Source organism: Coptis chinensis, chromosome 6 (genome assembly GCF_015680905.1).
Source record: "Coptis chinensis isolate HL-2020 chromosome 6, ASM1568090v1, whole genome shotgun sequence".
Lineage (NCBI taxonomy): Eukaryota > Viridiplantae > Streptophyta > Magnoliopsida > Ranunculales > Ranunculaceae > Coptis > Coptis chinensis.
Window position 1 is genome coordinate 2663123 of NC_141461.1, and position 17078 is coordinate 2680200.

General features: G+C 37.2%; 2 protein-coding genes across 2 annotated transcripts; both read right to left on the minus strand.

Moving 5' to 3' along the window:
• Positions 1–5198: 5198 nt before the first annotated feature.
• Positions 5199–6893, minus strand: XND1 (xylem NAC domain 1). Its single transcript, XM_086565790.1, has 3 exons — positions 6465–6893; positions 6029–6300; positions 5199–5432 (listed from the first exon to the last, which is right to left on the minus strand). The coding sequence occupies exons 1-3, from the start codon at positions 6625–6627 to the stop codon at positions 5283–5285; spliced, it is 585 nt and encodes a 194-aa protein (XP_086421916.1). The 5' UTR covers positions 6628–6893; the 3' UTR covers positions 5199–5282.
• Positions 6894–9417: 2524 nt separating this feature from the next.
• HDA14 (histone deacetylase 14) lies at positions 9418–15492 on the minus strand. Its single transcript, XM_086566900.1, has 9 exons — positions 15352–15492; positions 14837–15096; positions 14592–14666; positions 13569–13670; positions 11851–11922; positions 11243–11299; positions 10863–11114; positions 10199–10380; positions 9418–9938 (listed from the first exon to the last, which is right to left on the minus strand). Exons 1-9 carry the CDS (start codon positions 15386–15388, stop codon positions 9638–9640), a joined length of 1338 nt encoding a protein of 445 aa, XP_086423026.1. The 5' UTR covers positions 15389–15492; the 3' UTR covers positions 9418–9637.
• Positions 15493–17078: the final 1586 nt, after the last annotated feature.

Sequence of the window (17078 nt, forward strand, 5' to 3'; positions counted from 1 at the left end):
ACACCCCTCTCACAAACGTTTGTTGCGCTCACTTGATAAGTGCTAATTTTGCTCACTTGATAAGTGCTAATTTTTTGACACGTTCACGACTTAGTTTTGAGCCAAAAGTTAAAAACACACACACACAAATCAAAAGAGAGAGACCGTAAAAGAAGGGCGTAGGTACAAGTCTCGATACATGTGGGCTGTACTAACTTTAGCACACGTGCATAGCCCGTGCATTTAGCTAGTTTTCCATAAGAGCAAGTCCAGTGGGGGCTAAAGGCAAATATAGCATTCCAACCACAAAAATGTCATTCCAATGGGACTGCTAAAAGGGTCTTAAATTTGGAAGCGAGCTATGGAGTTCGTTTCTTGGTGAGATCGTCTACTCGACCCGAGTTATTTTGAAGCGAGCTCGCAGGTCGAGTACGAGAGATCGGTTGGTGGTGACATCACTCTGGTTGCGAGTTGAATAGGTTGCCACCTGAGTCGAGTCACTATGAAGCGAGCTCTGAGGACGAGGATATGAAGTTGGTTGTTAGTTCTACACATATTGGACACGTGTGTGGTATTCATTGGATGTGAATATTGCTCCCTCACAATGGTATTCAAGTATCTTCTCTTTCCTTGGTACTCCTGACGAGAATTGTCCAAGTTTCTATACCATACGACCTTTGTAAATGTCTAGTACAAACATACACAGAAGCTCATGAGTTGATTCGATTCGTTGATAAGAGAATACATTCTGTAGGCTTGAAGAACAGACTCATATCTAGACTTGCACAAGCTAGTGGACAACCACAATCTAGCTAGCTTCCATCGTGCACTTGTGATCATCAACGGACTAAAAATTGCACTGCCTTCTGATTTAGTATGGGATGAAGTAGCTGTTGTCATCACGAATTTCATTAGTAGTCGTGAGTACTCTTCTCTTGAAGATCTATACAATTTTATGGAACAGATGTTTGTTGACATAATCCATATGTTCCCAGCTCAATTCCCGCATCCACATTCAAAGAACTGAAAGAAGTAGCTGATAGCCCTGCCGATTTGCCAAATAATGATGTTGGGAACTCCAATTCAGTGGTCATAACCCGGTAGGAAGTAATATATCAAGTCTGGCAGCCCCTTGAATGAACGATGCCCAGAGTCGCCGGCATGGACGTCGTTAACTCTTTTCCTGCCACCCATGATGATGTGATAGTTCAACTTGAGTAGTTTTGTCAGCTGTGTATTTAATATACATTCAGTGTACATTCGTCTATTTCTACTTCTTTCATGGATCTTAGATATTTCCCCCTGAAGATATTCAATCTTTTTTTTGCTAGGTGAGCGAAAATTATACTAAAAAGAAATAAAAATGAAAAAATACAAGGTTTTTGGGGGCTATGCATAGGCGCATAGCACCCAAAGAGCAAGCTAAGTACAAACTAGGTTGTCTCCCTGAAGATATTCAATCGTAATGCCTGTTAGGATATTGGCTTGTATTCACCAAAGTGAAAAAGAAAGTGAAATAGCACGTACATGCATTGGAGGGTTGGTGAAATAGTATTCTCGTATACACTTAAATTTGAAGTAACCAAGTTTGAATTGGCCGTATTGTAGGTGGAGTTGTTTACACCAGCCAAGTTGTAAAGGTGTTGGGACATTGTGTTTGAACGAAGAAAAATGAGAACATGTACTTGAACCAGAAGCTTTACTTTGGTGGTTAGCACCTGCTCTGAAATGAATCTAGAGCATATTTCGATGCTCTGATCAGTACATGAATTCTTTGTGCTTCCAAGGGGATTTCACTATTGTGCAGAGAGTGTGAGTGCATTCTCAAGGCCATTTGGTTATGCCAATTGGTATGAAACAAGGTTGTGGGTGTGGGATGGGTTTCTCTTGTAAATGTGGCATGATGTAAATCATGGGAGGCCCTAGTCATGGGTTCTCAAGTTGTAATATCTTCTTGATATTGTGGACATTCAGTGAAGCTGTCGTTTGTGGGTGTAGGCAGAGTCGCCGAACTACGTAAATCATGTTGTCTATGCATATGTGAAGGTTACTATGGTTGAACTTGGTATTACTCATAGTGCTAATTTACCTTATATGATATAAGTTTTGCTACTCCAACTTGTAGTCATTTCGGGAACTTTGATTCTCTAAGGTGCCGTCGCTTCCGCTGCCCACAATGTCAGCAAGTTACGATCCAATTAGCTTGAATACTTATTGATGAAAAAAGATATAACGCTAAAAGTTCTCACATTCAAATGATTAGACTGACCAAAGGTTATAAACTTCTTCAAGATTTTCAGGCTTTCAACTAGTTACCTCGTCACCTCGAAATGTGATGTTCCCAAGCTTTCCAAAATTCTTTTCCAATCAAATAAAATAAAATAATAAATATCAAATAGTTGCCATGGACTATGGTACACTTTCATAAGAGCATCTCTAAGGTGGTAGTATCACGTTCAAATTTGCTTCCACAACTCGGAATTTCGCGAAAAACCAATTCTAGGTGAAAGCAAATAAGGAGTTATCACCTGTCTAGCAAATTTGTGATTTCAGATGCAGACGCCGTGGCCCACCTCCTCATGTCCCAATCCCAATTTTTTTTTTTTTAACTTTGACCAGCACACCGCACCATACTAATGTCGCGCGCCATTGTCAATGTCGCGTGGGTTATTTTTTTTTTTACTTTTTCAATTTGGCGTGATAGTGGGAATGTCGCATGGTTTTTTTTTAAACTTTTTTCAACTTGGGGCGACAATGGTAATGTCTACATCAATGTCGCATGGTAGACCCTACTCCAAATTTGCGACTTATATTTGTGTCCAACCAGAGTTGGTCAAAATTTGAAAATTTGAAGATAATTTCTTCAAATTTCGGTTTCAAATATGCATGTGATACTACCACCACATAGATGCTTTTCAGGAGCTTTGTCTTCATACTTTGGCACAACCGCACAAGTCTCCTGACAAACACAGGATCATTTATAGCTAGGCATGTCTATCTCATTTTTTATTAGGCACTTTGATTTCATATATTGAATAGCATTCCACCTATAGGAATAATCCTGCTCTTCAGTCTTAAGGGAGACCAAGAATGCACATTAGGCAAGACGTTTAGGGTCCCAATTCACAGGACCGTTCATTCCTTAAACAATTACTATCGGCAGCTTTTCACTTCTCGCTTAGCCTTACTCGTCCCTGACGCGTCACGAACAGCATGGACAAACATCTTGCTAAAAGGATCAAAACCTATTTCAAGCATTTTCTTAACCGCGTCATTAAAAGGATCATTATCTTGTATACAAAACCCCAACTGTATAAAAATGAAATGGATTCTGAGATTTCTAGACTTGTAGTTCTATTAGCTTCAGACATCAATTTTTTTGCAGATTACATAATAGGACATTGCACAAGAACAAAGTAACTAAAATGCATTTTAGATACACAGTAATATTGGGCATCCATGTTTGGGTAAACCGACGTTGAATTCGATCATTGTTCTTCAGCGTTCAGGTGTAAACTTGGGCGGGCTAGTTGGGTTTGGTTTTAATCCAAGGAGAAGCCCAACCTCCAACTCAGCCCATGGGCTTGGTCTTGGACTTGGATAGTTCACTTTTGTGATGTAAATGTTTTTTTTTTTCTGCCCAAGTTTTTGAAATTAGGGTTTGTAAAATTTCTTCATGGAATTTCAAATTCCTATTTACATCATAAGCTCGCATGAATTTTGTAATTGATCAACAAAATCTCGTATTATACTACATGTGGATGTTGACTCTCTGCTTAATGAACACTTTGCTTCATATATAGATGTGCTTGATCTTAAATGGATTAGTATATTGAGTTAGGCTCAAAAGCATCATGTTGGCCTAATTATCCTTTTAGTTCCTCTTTCTAACTTAATTATGTAAATCATCATTATCGCCATACCTACTTAACTAAGGGATTTTATGGGATGGAAGAGTAGGTCCATTTCCATATAAACCTTCATGTCCATTTCAACTTACACCAACTTTTATGAACAACTTGAGATAGGTCCAAGAGCATGTTTTGTGTAATGATATCGATCATTTTGCAAAATGATCTCATTGTATGATCTCATTGTTTCAAGCAAAGTCCTTTAACCACATTATATGGCAGTCCTTTTTTATATTGGGTTGGCTTTTGTTGCAATTAAGAAGCAAGTGAGCGCACTCTTTTACATCGCAATCTTTCTAAAGTTCCAAGAAACAAATAAATGGTAACTGTCTCTATTAAACAAGTCAACTTCTCTCTTTACCTCAAACCAATCCTTTTCGTGCATGAATATGAGTAGACCTAACACCTCTTCCCTTAAAGAAGAGAACAAAATGTGCTATTTTTGTTTGGGCGGCCTGGGATGATTAGAGAGTGGTTACAAGCTTATTAACCAAGGAATATTACTATTATAATTGCGGCTAAGGGGACACACAACAACCCGCAAAACTAATTAAATAAATCTTTTTCATAGTAAGTGCATATTCAATGATCAATCAAAGTATCAAACATATGTTTGTGCTGTGAAACCGTGTGTGTACGAAGTTGTAACATGAGTAAGCCAATCAAATTAATTGGCTATATAGCAATTGGCACCGCGAGTGGAAAGATATTGACAATGCAACTTTGCAAGTCATGGTTTATTTACAGATGATCCAGTGTTTTTTTTTTTTTTTTTTTTTTTTTTTTTTTTTTTGCGCTAGATGATCCAAGAAAGTCACTCCCATATCAAAAAGGTACGTTAATACATTGGCCTTTTATATTTTATTGTAGATTGACTAATGCTAGTCACTTATGTGTTATTATCGAAAAAAAAATAATCACTTAGTTGTTTAGTGCCACAGAGTCACAGATATATATATATATAGGATGAAAACTGTCAGACATGCAAGCGCTTACATGTATATGACGAAATGCTAGCCTAAGCAAACACCCATAAAAACACTACTGTTCCTTTCCAGTTCTTTGAGACTTTAATTTGACACAAGAGTACAAGACAACCACCAGTGACCACCAAAGACCATCAAATCATCGATGCAACAAAGCCAAAAGTTAAGAAGGAATGTTCAAAGCCCAGCAAATATTAACGGTGCTACTTGGGCTCCACCCATACTCCACGTTTATCCTTACTCAGTTACTCCAATATGCGGAAAATAAAAAATGAGAAGGTGGCAATTACAATTAAGTGTCACCAAACTTTGCTGCAATATCTTATTTTAAACATTGGAATATTAACAACATTTGGATGTAATGTATATGTTGACATTAGTCAAATTTAGATCACATTGATTTGATCTAATTTGGATAGTTTATTTCATCTAGATCATCATCCAAGGACAAGAAAACTTCGTCTAAGCATGATAATTCTTGATCATTATCACAGAAGCTTCCTTGTGAGCCATCATTGCGCTCGAATACTTGACACAAGACCCATTTACTTGATTCCTGCGAAACCTTAAAAGTCATTGCAAGAATTTGGAAGTTCAATCTTTTCTTGTAACTTGAGTAACGCAGAAGCTAAAATAATTTGTTCAAAAGTTTATTGAGTCAACTTGAATCACAATCAACTCAGGCCGATCGAGTTTATATGTAAGTGCCATGGTGTTTGAATTGTAAAGCTTTACACGGTAAAATATTGGTTGGCCAAAATGAGGGTCACGAATATTTTGAATTGAGTTGGACACCCCTAAATCATTCAGAAACTACCCTACGGGTGGTGTCCAACTTTTGGTTGACGTGGAAGTACAAAAATAAGTACTAGTTATATATTGTACGTATTGCCTATGCATTTCTTTTTGGCCCAAAGTTGAAGGCTAGATCGAGTGTTTTATGGATGGGAGATAGGATTCATATGCGATTCTTAAGTTCATTTCCTGCAGCAATAATTTGAGTCAATAGTACAACTCGATCAATCATGTATGATGGAATCAGCAAAGATTTGATTTGATGATCTTTAAAAACTATGTAATTAACTCACTAAGCTACCTAGAGGTTGAATTGGATATATATTTTGTAAATGTGCATGCTAATTAAAAACCTACCCGTGGTTTTGCTCTCTTTTTGGATGTCCTACTGCTAGTACCACTGTCAGAGAGACGATATTCATGCATCATCCAATTTGTTTTGATCCCCATAGGAGCTTCACCCAAGCAAAATATGAGGTACTTCTTCATACCAACTTTCTTGCCACTGCTACTTGAAATAATAGGTTCATCAACACCCAATGGTTGCCAATATCCATTATTTGATATCCTACTTTGTGTCCTCCTACTGAAATAATACCATTTATAATTACCTCCTGCTAATGCTTTACCTACATGTACACAATTAACATATCACAAAATATACGAGAAGAGTAAGTACGTCACCATATATTACGATTTACAAGTGATCATTTTGATATTGCTATGTATAACAAAGTAATTCTTCATGCAACAAAATAGAATGTAATTCATCATTGGAGTTGTATTTACGTACCATTGAGCTCCCATGGGTCGTAGGAGTAGAGTTCCAGATCGGGAATGATATCTGGTTGGCAAGGTAAGCGTGCCGCTTTCTGGTATAGGAAATGAACGACGAGTTCTTCATCGGTTGGATAAAACCGAAAACCGGGAGGGAGGTTTACATTATCATCTCCCATATCGATCGATAGCTCAACGTTATAAAATGCACAAGAATGAAGCAACAAGTAATAAGATATGCCTATATGAGATATGAAGAGTGGGGTTGAAGTTGTTTTTAAGTTTGTCTTGGTTGATATTTATAGGGGTTGAAAGAGTTAGAGAGATAAGAGAGAGAAGGTGGTTTGATGACAATTGAAGTTTTGAGTTGAGTTTGTGGGGGGGTTTGGAAGGCGGCGGTAACGGAATGTTGTGAAGTTATTCATTTAAAGCTCATTGAAAAATCATTGATTATAACGGAATCTGTTGTGTTTGAGGGAGCGATAACTAGTGCATATTGTTAGTTTTTTGTGATATGAGATTTATAATGCGGGCCTTTCTAGAACGTCATGCTTACTCTCATTTCTATGTCTTATACTTTTATACAATATATACACGACCCATGATGAATTGACACGATTAGACGTTTAATGGATCATGGGAGGGAAAAGGAATGTAAATTATATTTAGGCCATCTTTGTTTCTATTCTATGAATGAGCCACATCATATCAACTAGCTAGATCTACAATTGTAGCCTTTTAATGGCCTCATGACTCGTGAAATGCAACCCAACTGCCCAAACAACCGCAAAGAGTCCTAAAAAGTAGAACATTGCCAACACAAATAGAGTCAAATACCTTAAAAAAAGGTTCAGAATGCCACTTGGTGTATAATTGTATCTTCACAGTACAAATACGAGGCTTTTTTGTTTTGTTTTTCTTTTCCGTATTTGTTGGGTACCCTGTTTGCCATTCTCCGCCTCAGCTACTGCGATAGTCTTTTGGTCCTACGAAATCAAAATGGCTTTCAAAACTGTTCCATACATTCACTTAAAGTTGAGATCTTTGTGACTTCGCCTAGTAACGGCGAAGTCATGTGTTTACTCGTAAACTTATCTTAACAGGATTTAGCAGCCGTAATATACTTGTCATGTTATTTGATGTGGTCTCTCACTTAAAAGTTAAAACGACTCTGGTGGTGAGTTTTAGACTTTAAAGTTGAACATCAGATATTGTAAGTGCCCTGTACCTAACAAAGTTGGTAGTTACTTTCATTCTCTCTCTTGTCTATCTCAAGTTGTAACAAAAGTGTACCTCTAATTATTGAGTTTTAAGTTTTAACCCAAAGTGTACCTTAAAGCAAGTCAATCTAGTTATAGAAATTTGATCAGAATGAGTTTCATTATTGTTCACAAATCACAAGCTGTAGGCATCAAGACGCATGTAGAGGTACAGTGAACCATGCTATTGACATCCACAAAATGCTCGTGGCCATCTCTTTCATACATAGTTATACGGCTGAGCTTATGGTGCAGTGGATGTTATATTCTGGCTAAATCGAACCTTTGCATTTTCATATTCAGTTTGCCAAATTCTTACATCAGATTACGCCGTCATAATGTGACATATGACAGGTTTGACGCAAAAGCAGAGAAAATGACTACCAATATTGAAATTATTTATTTGTGGTAATATTCGACAAGATTATATTATGACAACTGAAGCATATCTATGGCGAATTTCCTTACTCTTTTGTGTTTACTTACCACTTTCAATGGACGAACGCGTGTCCAGGACACGAACCACGATCAACTATATTTTCAATACTAAAACTGTGTAACGGACCCATTGAAGCTTCAGCAGCATATGTCACACACCAAAATGAGTACGTCAACATGACTAAAACTCTCACTTTCTAAGTTCATCACCAGATATATATCACTCAGCTCACTTTCTAAGAGTGTGGGTGTGGTGACGTGTTATGGAAGTACCAAGTCAAATCACTTAGGAACGAAGCCAATGCATGCTGAAACCAATAAATCCACCCCCACCTTAGCAATCATGGTTCCCCTTTGCTGCCCACAATAGCATAAAGACTATAAACTTATCAGCATTTTATATGCCAAATTGTTCAATGAAGAGTAGTACCTTGCAAGGAGGACATACAAGTTATTGAGTGTGTACCACATGCAAATAGAAATAGATATATGCACTCATTTGGTAATGGAACACAACCAATATAAGAAACATGCTTGGTTTGGCCAATTCCTCATCATGACGTCTTGTGATGTAATCTCCAATTGGGTTTCTCCTTTGGTTTGAAAAAAAGAAAGAAAAGGTGTAGTATTACTGTATTAGTGTAGTGTGTAACTAATTACCTCTCTGATTGTTTGAGTGGAGGAATATCAGTAACAGTGGTGTTGGGGAGTTTCCTGAGCTGAAGTAGTTGAGCATAGCTTCTACAGGGTGTTGGATTATTTGAATGACTTCCAACAGCATATGAACTAATGTGACCTCATCCATGTAATAATGTTACATAATTAAGAGCAGAGACTAGGGAGAAAGCCACGGGAATGGAATTAAATATCAGGCGGTACTTACTGTGCTCTAAACCGCACTGAAAAGGCTTTTAAACAACAGGAAAAGGCAAGCACCTTCCCCTTCCTACGGTTACTTCTTTTGCCATCTAGACCAACTCACCGCAACAGAGTCGGACTCAATTGTAAATGAAAAGAAACTAACCTAGCAAATCGAAACAAGAACTATGTCTTAATGATTCTTTGTCCGCATTGCACAATGACTTCTTTAAGTTGAGAATACAATCACTGATTAAGTGCCCCGACTTTCAGACCCAAGTTTATGAAAGGGAATGGTATTACAAATAATGTATGAGACATCAGTTAAAAAAAGGGATGCCCCGACATTAGTATAGAAAAAAGGGGGTGTAGCAGTAATCGTACTAATCAAAAGAAAAAACAAAGGCGAAAATATAATAGCAAACTTCTTTTCTCCAGTTAAATTTTTGTTGCATAAGCATAATATTACATACAGAATGTGTACATTAAGAAAACCTGAGCACTACAGCATCAAAACAGATTATCCCGTTTATTGCATAGTATTCGACCTATTTGTATGATATACACAACTATTCAAAAACAAGTATAGCATATATACACCTGTTTAACATACGGTGCGGTAGAAAGTAAACTTTTACAGCGAATGTATGTATTTGATTCTCTGAATAGCTTGTTTCACCTTGGCTGAAGGTTCTTCATACAAGATGGCAGGGTCGTCGAATTGGGATGAAGAGCTCCGCTCACCAAGAAAAGCTCGAAATGAGTCTGCTACTGAATATGAGAGAGATTGAAGATTGTACCCACCTTCCAAGAAGAAGACGCAGCGGCCCCCACAGAGTTCTCTGGCCAATTGCTTAATGTTTGATGCGAGCATGTAGTATGTATTAGTTGTAAATTGCAGAGAAGCTAGTGGATCCAACACATGGCCATCGTAACTGAGGGAAAAACAATTTCTGTTAGGAGCTTGAGGGTGACTATTTTCTCAAGACATTCATGCAATACAGTTCAAAATTTTCCCTTTCAAATATATCTGATCAACACATTTTCATGATTATGTGTATAGACTGGTGAAAGTTAGGTTATAATTTTGCACAGTTCACATTCTTGACCAGGTTTCAACTGTAAACAATAATTATCCAAAAACAAACAAACAAACAAAAAAAAAACCAAAAAGAAAAAGAAAAAGGAAACGCACCCAGCTGAGACAAGAATTATGTCTGGTTTGAATCTTTGTGCACATGGCACAATGACTTCTTCAAACACAGATCTCATTGCACTATCACCAGAGCCTCCGGGTAATGGAAGATTTAGTGTTGCTCCCTCTCCACGTCCATGGCCAACCTCATCTATCTTACCGGTACCTGGGTAGCTTCCGTCCTAGATTATAGAAATTTCAAACTGAATCTTATTCTGTGGGTTTTCCACATTGAAGTAATGAAGATAGATATATGTGTAGCAAACAACTTCATAAGTCGTCCATCTTTGGTTAAAGCCTAGTGCCAAGTTTCAGTCTTTACATATGAATGTCAGAGTGAGTGACTAACTCTGAAAGACTGAAACCAAGACGAAATGGATAATTGGTAGCCTGATGGCCTAGCAACTCATCAACTACCACAAGTCACTGAAAACTATGTTCAGAACAGCTTTGTCCTGATTTAACAGTGGCAGTTCAAAACTAAGGTACTCTATGAGCTCGTATGTAAAGGCTATTATCCATATAGAATTACCACGAGGACAGAGAGTAAAATGGCATCAAGATAATATAAACAGATGAAGCTGAAGTACATATAATGCAAGTTTAAATGAGCAACAACTTCTTCAAGTTTTTTTTTATAAGTGCTTTGCAAATGATGTCTTACTTGGTGAGTTGAAAGGAAGAATATGTCTGGGTCATCATAGAAAGCATCACATGTTCCATTGCCATGATGGACATCAAAATCAATAATGAAAACGCGCTTCAGTCCGTGAGCACGCTGAGCATGACGAGCAGCAACAGCCACATTCCCAAAGACACAAAAGCCCATAGGACCTTTTGGAATAGCATGATGTCCTGGAGGCCTTATCAAGGCGAATCCCAGAGGTGGACTCTGTCTGATCCTTGATGCTGCTACCTGAAATATCATATGGCATCTTTTGGCAGGTAGACAACCCCAACGAGAATTTACTAGCTCATATCAGAATGAACAAAACAGAGGTGAAATGAAAGTGATGATGGAATACGCTTTGCACTGGAACGTACCACTGAATCAACCAAGGATATCCCGGCTCCAGCCGCAATAAGTGACTCCTGGAAGGTCTGCATATTAAAAATTGTCAAAAATATCATAGTATTAATTCCAATTAATTCATCACCAAATAGGCATGGTAGGTCCGAGACGACTAGAGGCCACTTGTCAATTTAACTGACTAATTAACTCCCAACCAACTATAGTGTAGCCCTTACCAGTCACCTGTTTGCGAGTATCACACTCCATTTTGATCTCCTAATGAGACTACACCTCCAGTCATGCTGTGAAATGTTTTAGTGAAGACTTTCTCATGGACATGGACTGATAGTTGATCTAGAATCTCGGGACAATCAATATGTGAGTCAAAGGCATGGAACACACTTCAAAAGATAGAGATTATACGCAAATCATCATTCTAGTGAAATGGTGAAGTACATAAAAGGTTGACTATTAGACACACTCAGGCGTAACACAAACGGTGAATTGCGCAAATCATCCTTGTAGATCCTATGATGAAGTAATACATAATACTACCTTTCAGAAACCAAAAGATACTTGCAATGGGAATAACAGAATACAAATATAGAGAAGAATAAGAAAAGAGGGATGCAGTTCTCACTGTTTCAGTAGCATATGTGGGTCCCGAGCCTTCAATAAAAATTAGACCTTCTACAGAAGCCTTATCCATGGCCTAAAAAACATACTTAACCAATAAGTATAGCAGCGACCCTAAAAAACAATGAAGACATGCCTCAGTGAGGAATTAAATCTAGTAAAAGGATGATGAGCAAAACACCAGTAACTGAAAAAACAGTGAATGGAGGTGAGTGTTTTTTACTGCGCAATCTTATATCTTAGATCGAGTGTGTTTCAAGTATACACAAGGCAGATGAACCTTTAACCACTTTAAATGAGCTTTTAGAGTTATCCGATATAGGGAAACTAAGGGCTCACGATATTACTGTTTTGGTGTTTCCATAATTCCATAGAAAAACCAATTTCCAAGTCAACATGGCTTCATAAAGACACATTTTTTACAAAGAAAACATTGTAATCAGTTGCATGCATTTAGTTCTCTTACATTACGTATTTTATTGAATTTTATCTAAACAATTAAAGAAGTAAAATGGAGCCTTCAAGTTGAATCAAGGATAAATTTTTTGGATTCGTAATTTTATCTCACTCTCTTGAATTTTAGCCTGAATTGAATTAAAGATGAATGAGCGTATAAGAATAAAATTGGGATGAGAACAAAATATTGCAACAAAATTTTACAACCCCAGTTATTGAAGTCATACAGTTGAGAATTATCTCAAGCTGCAATGCAGCAATTAAGGGTTTAAGACTTTAAGGTGTATAAACTGGCACTTGATACTGAACTCCATTAAAACTTGAAATCATTGGTTGAAAACCAAAAAAACTTCGATCTTGCATAGCTGAATTAACATTGAACAAAGGAACTTGAGTAGAATCACTAAAATTGAGATTTGAAGGTCGATCTTGCATAGATGAGTTAACATTGAACATAGGAACTTGAGTAGAATCATTAGAATTGATGTTTGATGCTGGAATCGGAGCAACAACACTTAAATTTGTAGTTATTGCTGGATTTTGAGTTGCAGCAACTGAATCAGAACCAGGTAGAACTGTATTCACAATTGATTGAGTGTTATCGATCACAGTGAGAATTTGATTGATACTCATTGATGGTTGTGTTGTTTGATTGGTTCTTGCCATTTGAAACCCTAGATTTGATTGAAAAACTCAATTGATAATCTTGAATCTGAAGAAATCTACGACTTGATCTTTAGAGGTAATAGATCTAAGTATTGTTTTGATGATTCTATGAAAATTCTCAAAATTGATTTTGGATCAACACTGAATGGTGAGAAGCTCTGATACCACGAACAAAAGATCTTACACTCAAATGAATGTTATTTTCATTACTCATCAATCATTTGTTTGTTACAAGTATTTATACTACAAAACATAATTAATTACTTCAACAGAAAACTTATGTACAACTGTCACTCTATCATTTGTTAAACTGTAACTATCTTGACTGTTGATTGTCTTCATCTTCTACTGTTGACTAAGCAATCGATGTACAATCATTTACATGTCTAATATATAACACTACCACATACTCAAGAGACAAAAATACTTTTAGCTCAAAAGGTAGGTGAATAAAGGTACGAGCATAAAAGTTGTCTTCATCCGCAACATTTATACAAGATATCTATATGGACATGTTTCACAATGTATCTTACGTACTTTCCTAATAGAAAATTAACTGCTGGTAAAGGACGAAACCAAACAAGTGTAAGACAAGATTACCTTCTCAAGACCCGAAACATAAGCCTTTGAATGAACACTAGTAATATCATCCACCGAAGCAGGCTTGAAATTTTGAAGTTCAACAACCTCCGAGCTACGAAACTAGAACAATAAATAGAATATATTAACAGAAAAAAGTTCAGCAATTTTTTCAACCTATAAAAGTCAAGTCATAAAGATTCTTAAAGCAAATGGTCTATGTATTTTTATTGTGAGGAATTAAGTAGCAAATTACGCCTCAAGGAGAACCGCGTCAACAGGAACATGAGCTGTATATTATGTTGTTTAAAAGAAATTACCAAGCACATTTTTTTTTACTAAGGTAGAGGTTTAGGTTTAGTGTACAGCAACACGGGTTTCACACATTGTAAAGAGCTGGTATAATTCCCTAAATAAAAGGAAACTCTGTTGCAATCAACATGCAACACCAGCACGGCGAGCCTGAGTAGGTCACGTGTAGTCGTGTCAAATACGGAACGAGTGGCTCCAATTAGGGAGCGGCAACTTACAAAGACCATTATTAAGAGTACAATAAAACCAACAACAATACATTAAGTTATTCAACAAATCTCAGTAAGGACTTTTCTGAAAATCATTCTGAGGTCATAAGTTACTATCTACTAATTGAAAAAAAACCTCTCTTCAATGCATTTACTTGGACATTATGACAGGACAGAAATTATTGGAAACATAGACAAAAAGTAACTACTACCAACTAGTATACCGTGAGGCAGTGAGGATTGACGATCGTCGATCATCGGTAACATGACTCACGGAAAATGATGAATGGAAGGGAAAAGAAGTTGGAGGAAGAAGAAAGGGTGAGACAGACACAAAATGGGGACGCACAGTCAAATGTTAGTTAGCTGCCTTAACCCAAAAGACCTCCCAATGGCGGTCGCTTATGGTAAGGCTTGAAAAACACAAATATAAATATTTCATTAAAACTGCAAAACAATTTCCCCTGTCATATTTAGTGAAAAGATACTATCATTGAGAAAGAGTTCAGACCATGTTTCATACCTTTGTAGTGAGCTCCATTTTTTCAAGGGCACTCATAATTGCAGGAACCCGAAAGTTAGATTCTGGATGTGACTCCTAAAATCATTAATTCTATCAGTGCCCTCCAGTACAGATAATATAACAAAAATTCAACTAATATACACTATGAAGAAACGTCCACACATCAATCAATAACAAAGTTTACACTGTCAAAACTAGCACAAAAAGTAGAGCTCAATTTTCATACATGACTGAATCTAATATACCTGGTTATGACCCAAGGCTGGAGCAACACAATAGAGCACACGGGCGTCAGCTAGACGTGTTTCATATGAATCCAAAAATGGATCCTTTCCTACTCCACTTGAACTAGGAATGTGAGGTCCAATGCCTTCTGAATATTTCATTTCCGATCTTATATGCTTCTGGAAACTTCTGCCCCACATAGGTTTTTCATTGCATGAACTACTTCTGTAATGAATTTTCCGATTGCGGGATTGTTTGCGCATTAAAATGCAGAAACATTCTGTTATATATGTATATAACACATTAAGCAAAAAAGAGGCCAAATATGAGATATATTTACTGTTTCAGGTATGTCACAGACAGTGTATAATAACTCAACAAAAACAAAGATTTTCAAATTGCATGTTGAAAGGGGAGATAATTAAGTTAGTGTAAAAATATATGATATTGGTAGAGAGAAGTAAATATATAGAGGTATACTGTTAACAGACAAGTAAATGAAGATAATGAAAAAGAATGATAAAGTAGAGTGTACCTGAAAAGGGAGAACGAGGGATGGTTTGGAGCTCCATGGCTTCCACAAGGAAACGAGGATGATGAGAATGGATTACGTTTTATTAGTGAAGAATCATTATTTTCACCCACTAAAAACTATATGTACACCCCAAAGACAACGCTACTATGAAAGTCAAATGACCTAAATGGACCGCATTTTGTGGAAGTCAACTGTGGTGTCTCTGTTTGACAGAAGCATAATTTTCCAGCACCACAATGTTTGATCGAAAAGATTTGCACTTGAGTACTTGATTGACACTTTTTTTTTTTTTTGATCGAAAGCTAAGATCTTATTTATTTATAATTCTATATTTACAAAAGCCCCAAGCATCAAAAGCTAGGACTGAAGCAGCAAAAACAGGTGATCGATGTAACCAAACTGAAGAGAAAGGAGGTAAAAAACTTAAGTCATCTAGAGACCAAGATGTGTTTTCTGCAACTGGGTGTGCTCTCCACGATATCGACGATGCCAAACTAGCAAACATGAGAAGAAAAACAGTCGGCCAGTTGAATTTCCCTCCTGTAGCACCAAAGAATTATGAATTCCTCAAAATTTTGTAACAAGGACATGATTTCCCTGTTTATTTTTCGCCAATGACCAATTTGTATCGACCGTTGTAGCGATCATGTATTTGTCTGAGAATTGAGAATCGGTTTCAGTTCAATCTTGGGAGGCGGAGTCTCACGACCAAATGGATACCATATAACATAGCCAAAAACTCAGCCAAATTGTTGGAGGTGTGAAGTATTGGGATCGCAGCACCCATGATAAACTGACCATTAGCCATTCGTAAAACACAACCAGCACCTTCGAATCCCAGATTCGCAAGGGCAGCTCCGTCTGTGTTGAGTTTTGCCCACCCTTCAATAGGTGGATGCCACTTAATATATATAGTGATAAGCTCCTTGTGTTCTTTTTCATCTAGGATGTCTTTAAGAATTTGCAGCTGTCCATAAATCTTTCTGATGTAAAAAATAGGATCTGGACTGTTGCGGCTGAAACGTGAGTCGTTCCTTGCAAGCCAAATGAACCACAAACCCAGTCCTAGCAGGCAAACTTGAATATCCCCTTCAGAATTTTGCTTCCTTCATCAGTATCAAACATCTGGAAAATTCTTTGTTTAAAATCCTGAACAGAAAAGTAGAGGACGTCGTCGATCATTGTCAAGCAATTTGTACCACACCATACAGCCTTTGCAAAGCTGCATTCGAAAAAAACATGAAATGGAGTCTCTGAAGTAGTCTCACATAGAGTACACTGCGCATAAACTTGAAAATGAAGAGATGCCAAATGATCCACTGTGGGGATGACACCCTGCAAACATTGCCACAAGAAAAATCTAATTCGAAAAGGTAACTTGAGTCTCCATACAAATTTGAACAAAACCCTTTGTTCGCACACCAAACTACTTCCAGAATTCACCAAATGTAGACATCCATTATATGCTGACTTGACAGAAAAACATCCCGAACTGGTCCACTTCCATTCAAGTTTATCACAATCAGTCGTGTGAAACAATGGAATGGAAGTGATTTTATGAACAAAATCAGGCGGCCAAAATTGACGAAGCAATTCCAAATTCCATGTGTTATTAGAATGGTTTATAAAATCAGCAACTAACTCCAAATCACATGCCTGTGGTTTTGGAGGCATCGACAGAGGTTCGTTAGCATTTAAAATCCAAGCATCCTCCCATGCTTTAATTG

Coding starts and splice junctions, on each gene's coding strand:
- XND1 (XM_086565790.1), bottom strand. CDS start 6,627: ATGGGAGATGATAATGTAAACCTCCCTCCCGGTTTTCGGTTTTATCCA. Junction 6,301..6,464: donor CGACCCATGGGAGCTCAATG/GTACGTAAATAC, acceptor GTGTACATGTAG/GTAAAGCATTAGCAGGAGGT. Junction 5,433..6,028: donor AAAAGAGAGCAAAACCACGG/GTAGGTTTTTAA, acceptor AAGGTTTCGCAG/GAATCAAGTAAATGGGTCTT.
- HDA14 (XM_086566900.1), bottom strand. CDS start 15,388: ATGGAGCTCCAAACCATCCCTCGTTCTCCCTTTTCAG. Junction 11,115..11,242: donor TATCCTTGGTTGATTCAGTG/GTACGTTCCAGT, acceptor ATGATATTTCAG/GTAGCAGCATCAAGGATCAG. Junction 9,939..10,198: donor ATAATTCTTGTCTCAGCTGG/GTGCGTTTCCTT, acceptor TTTTTCCCTCAG/TTACGATGGCCATGTGTTGG.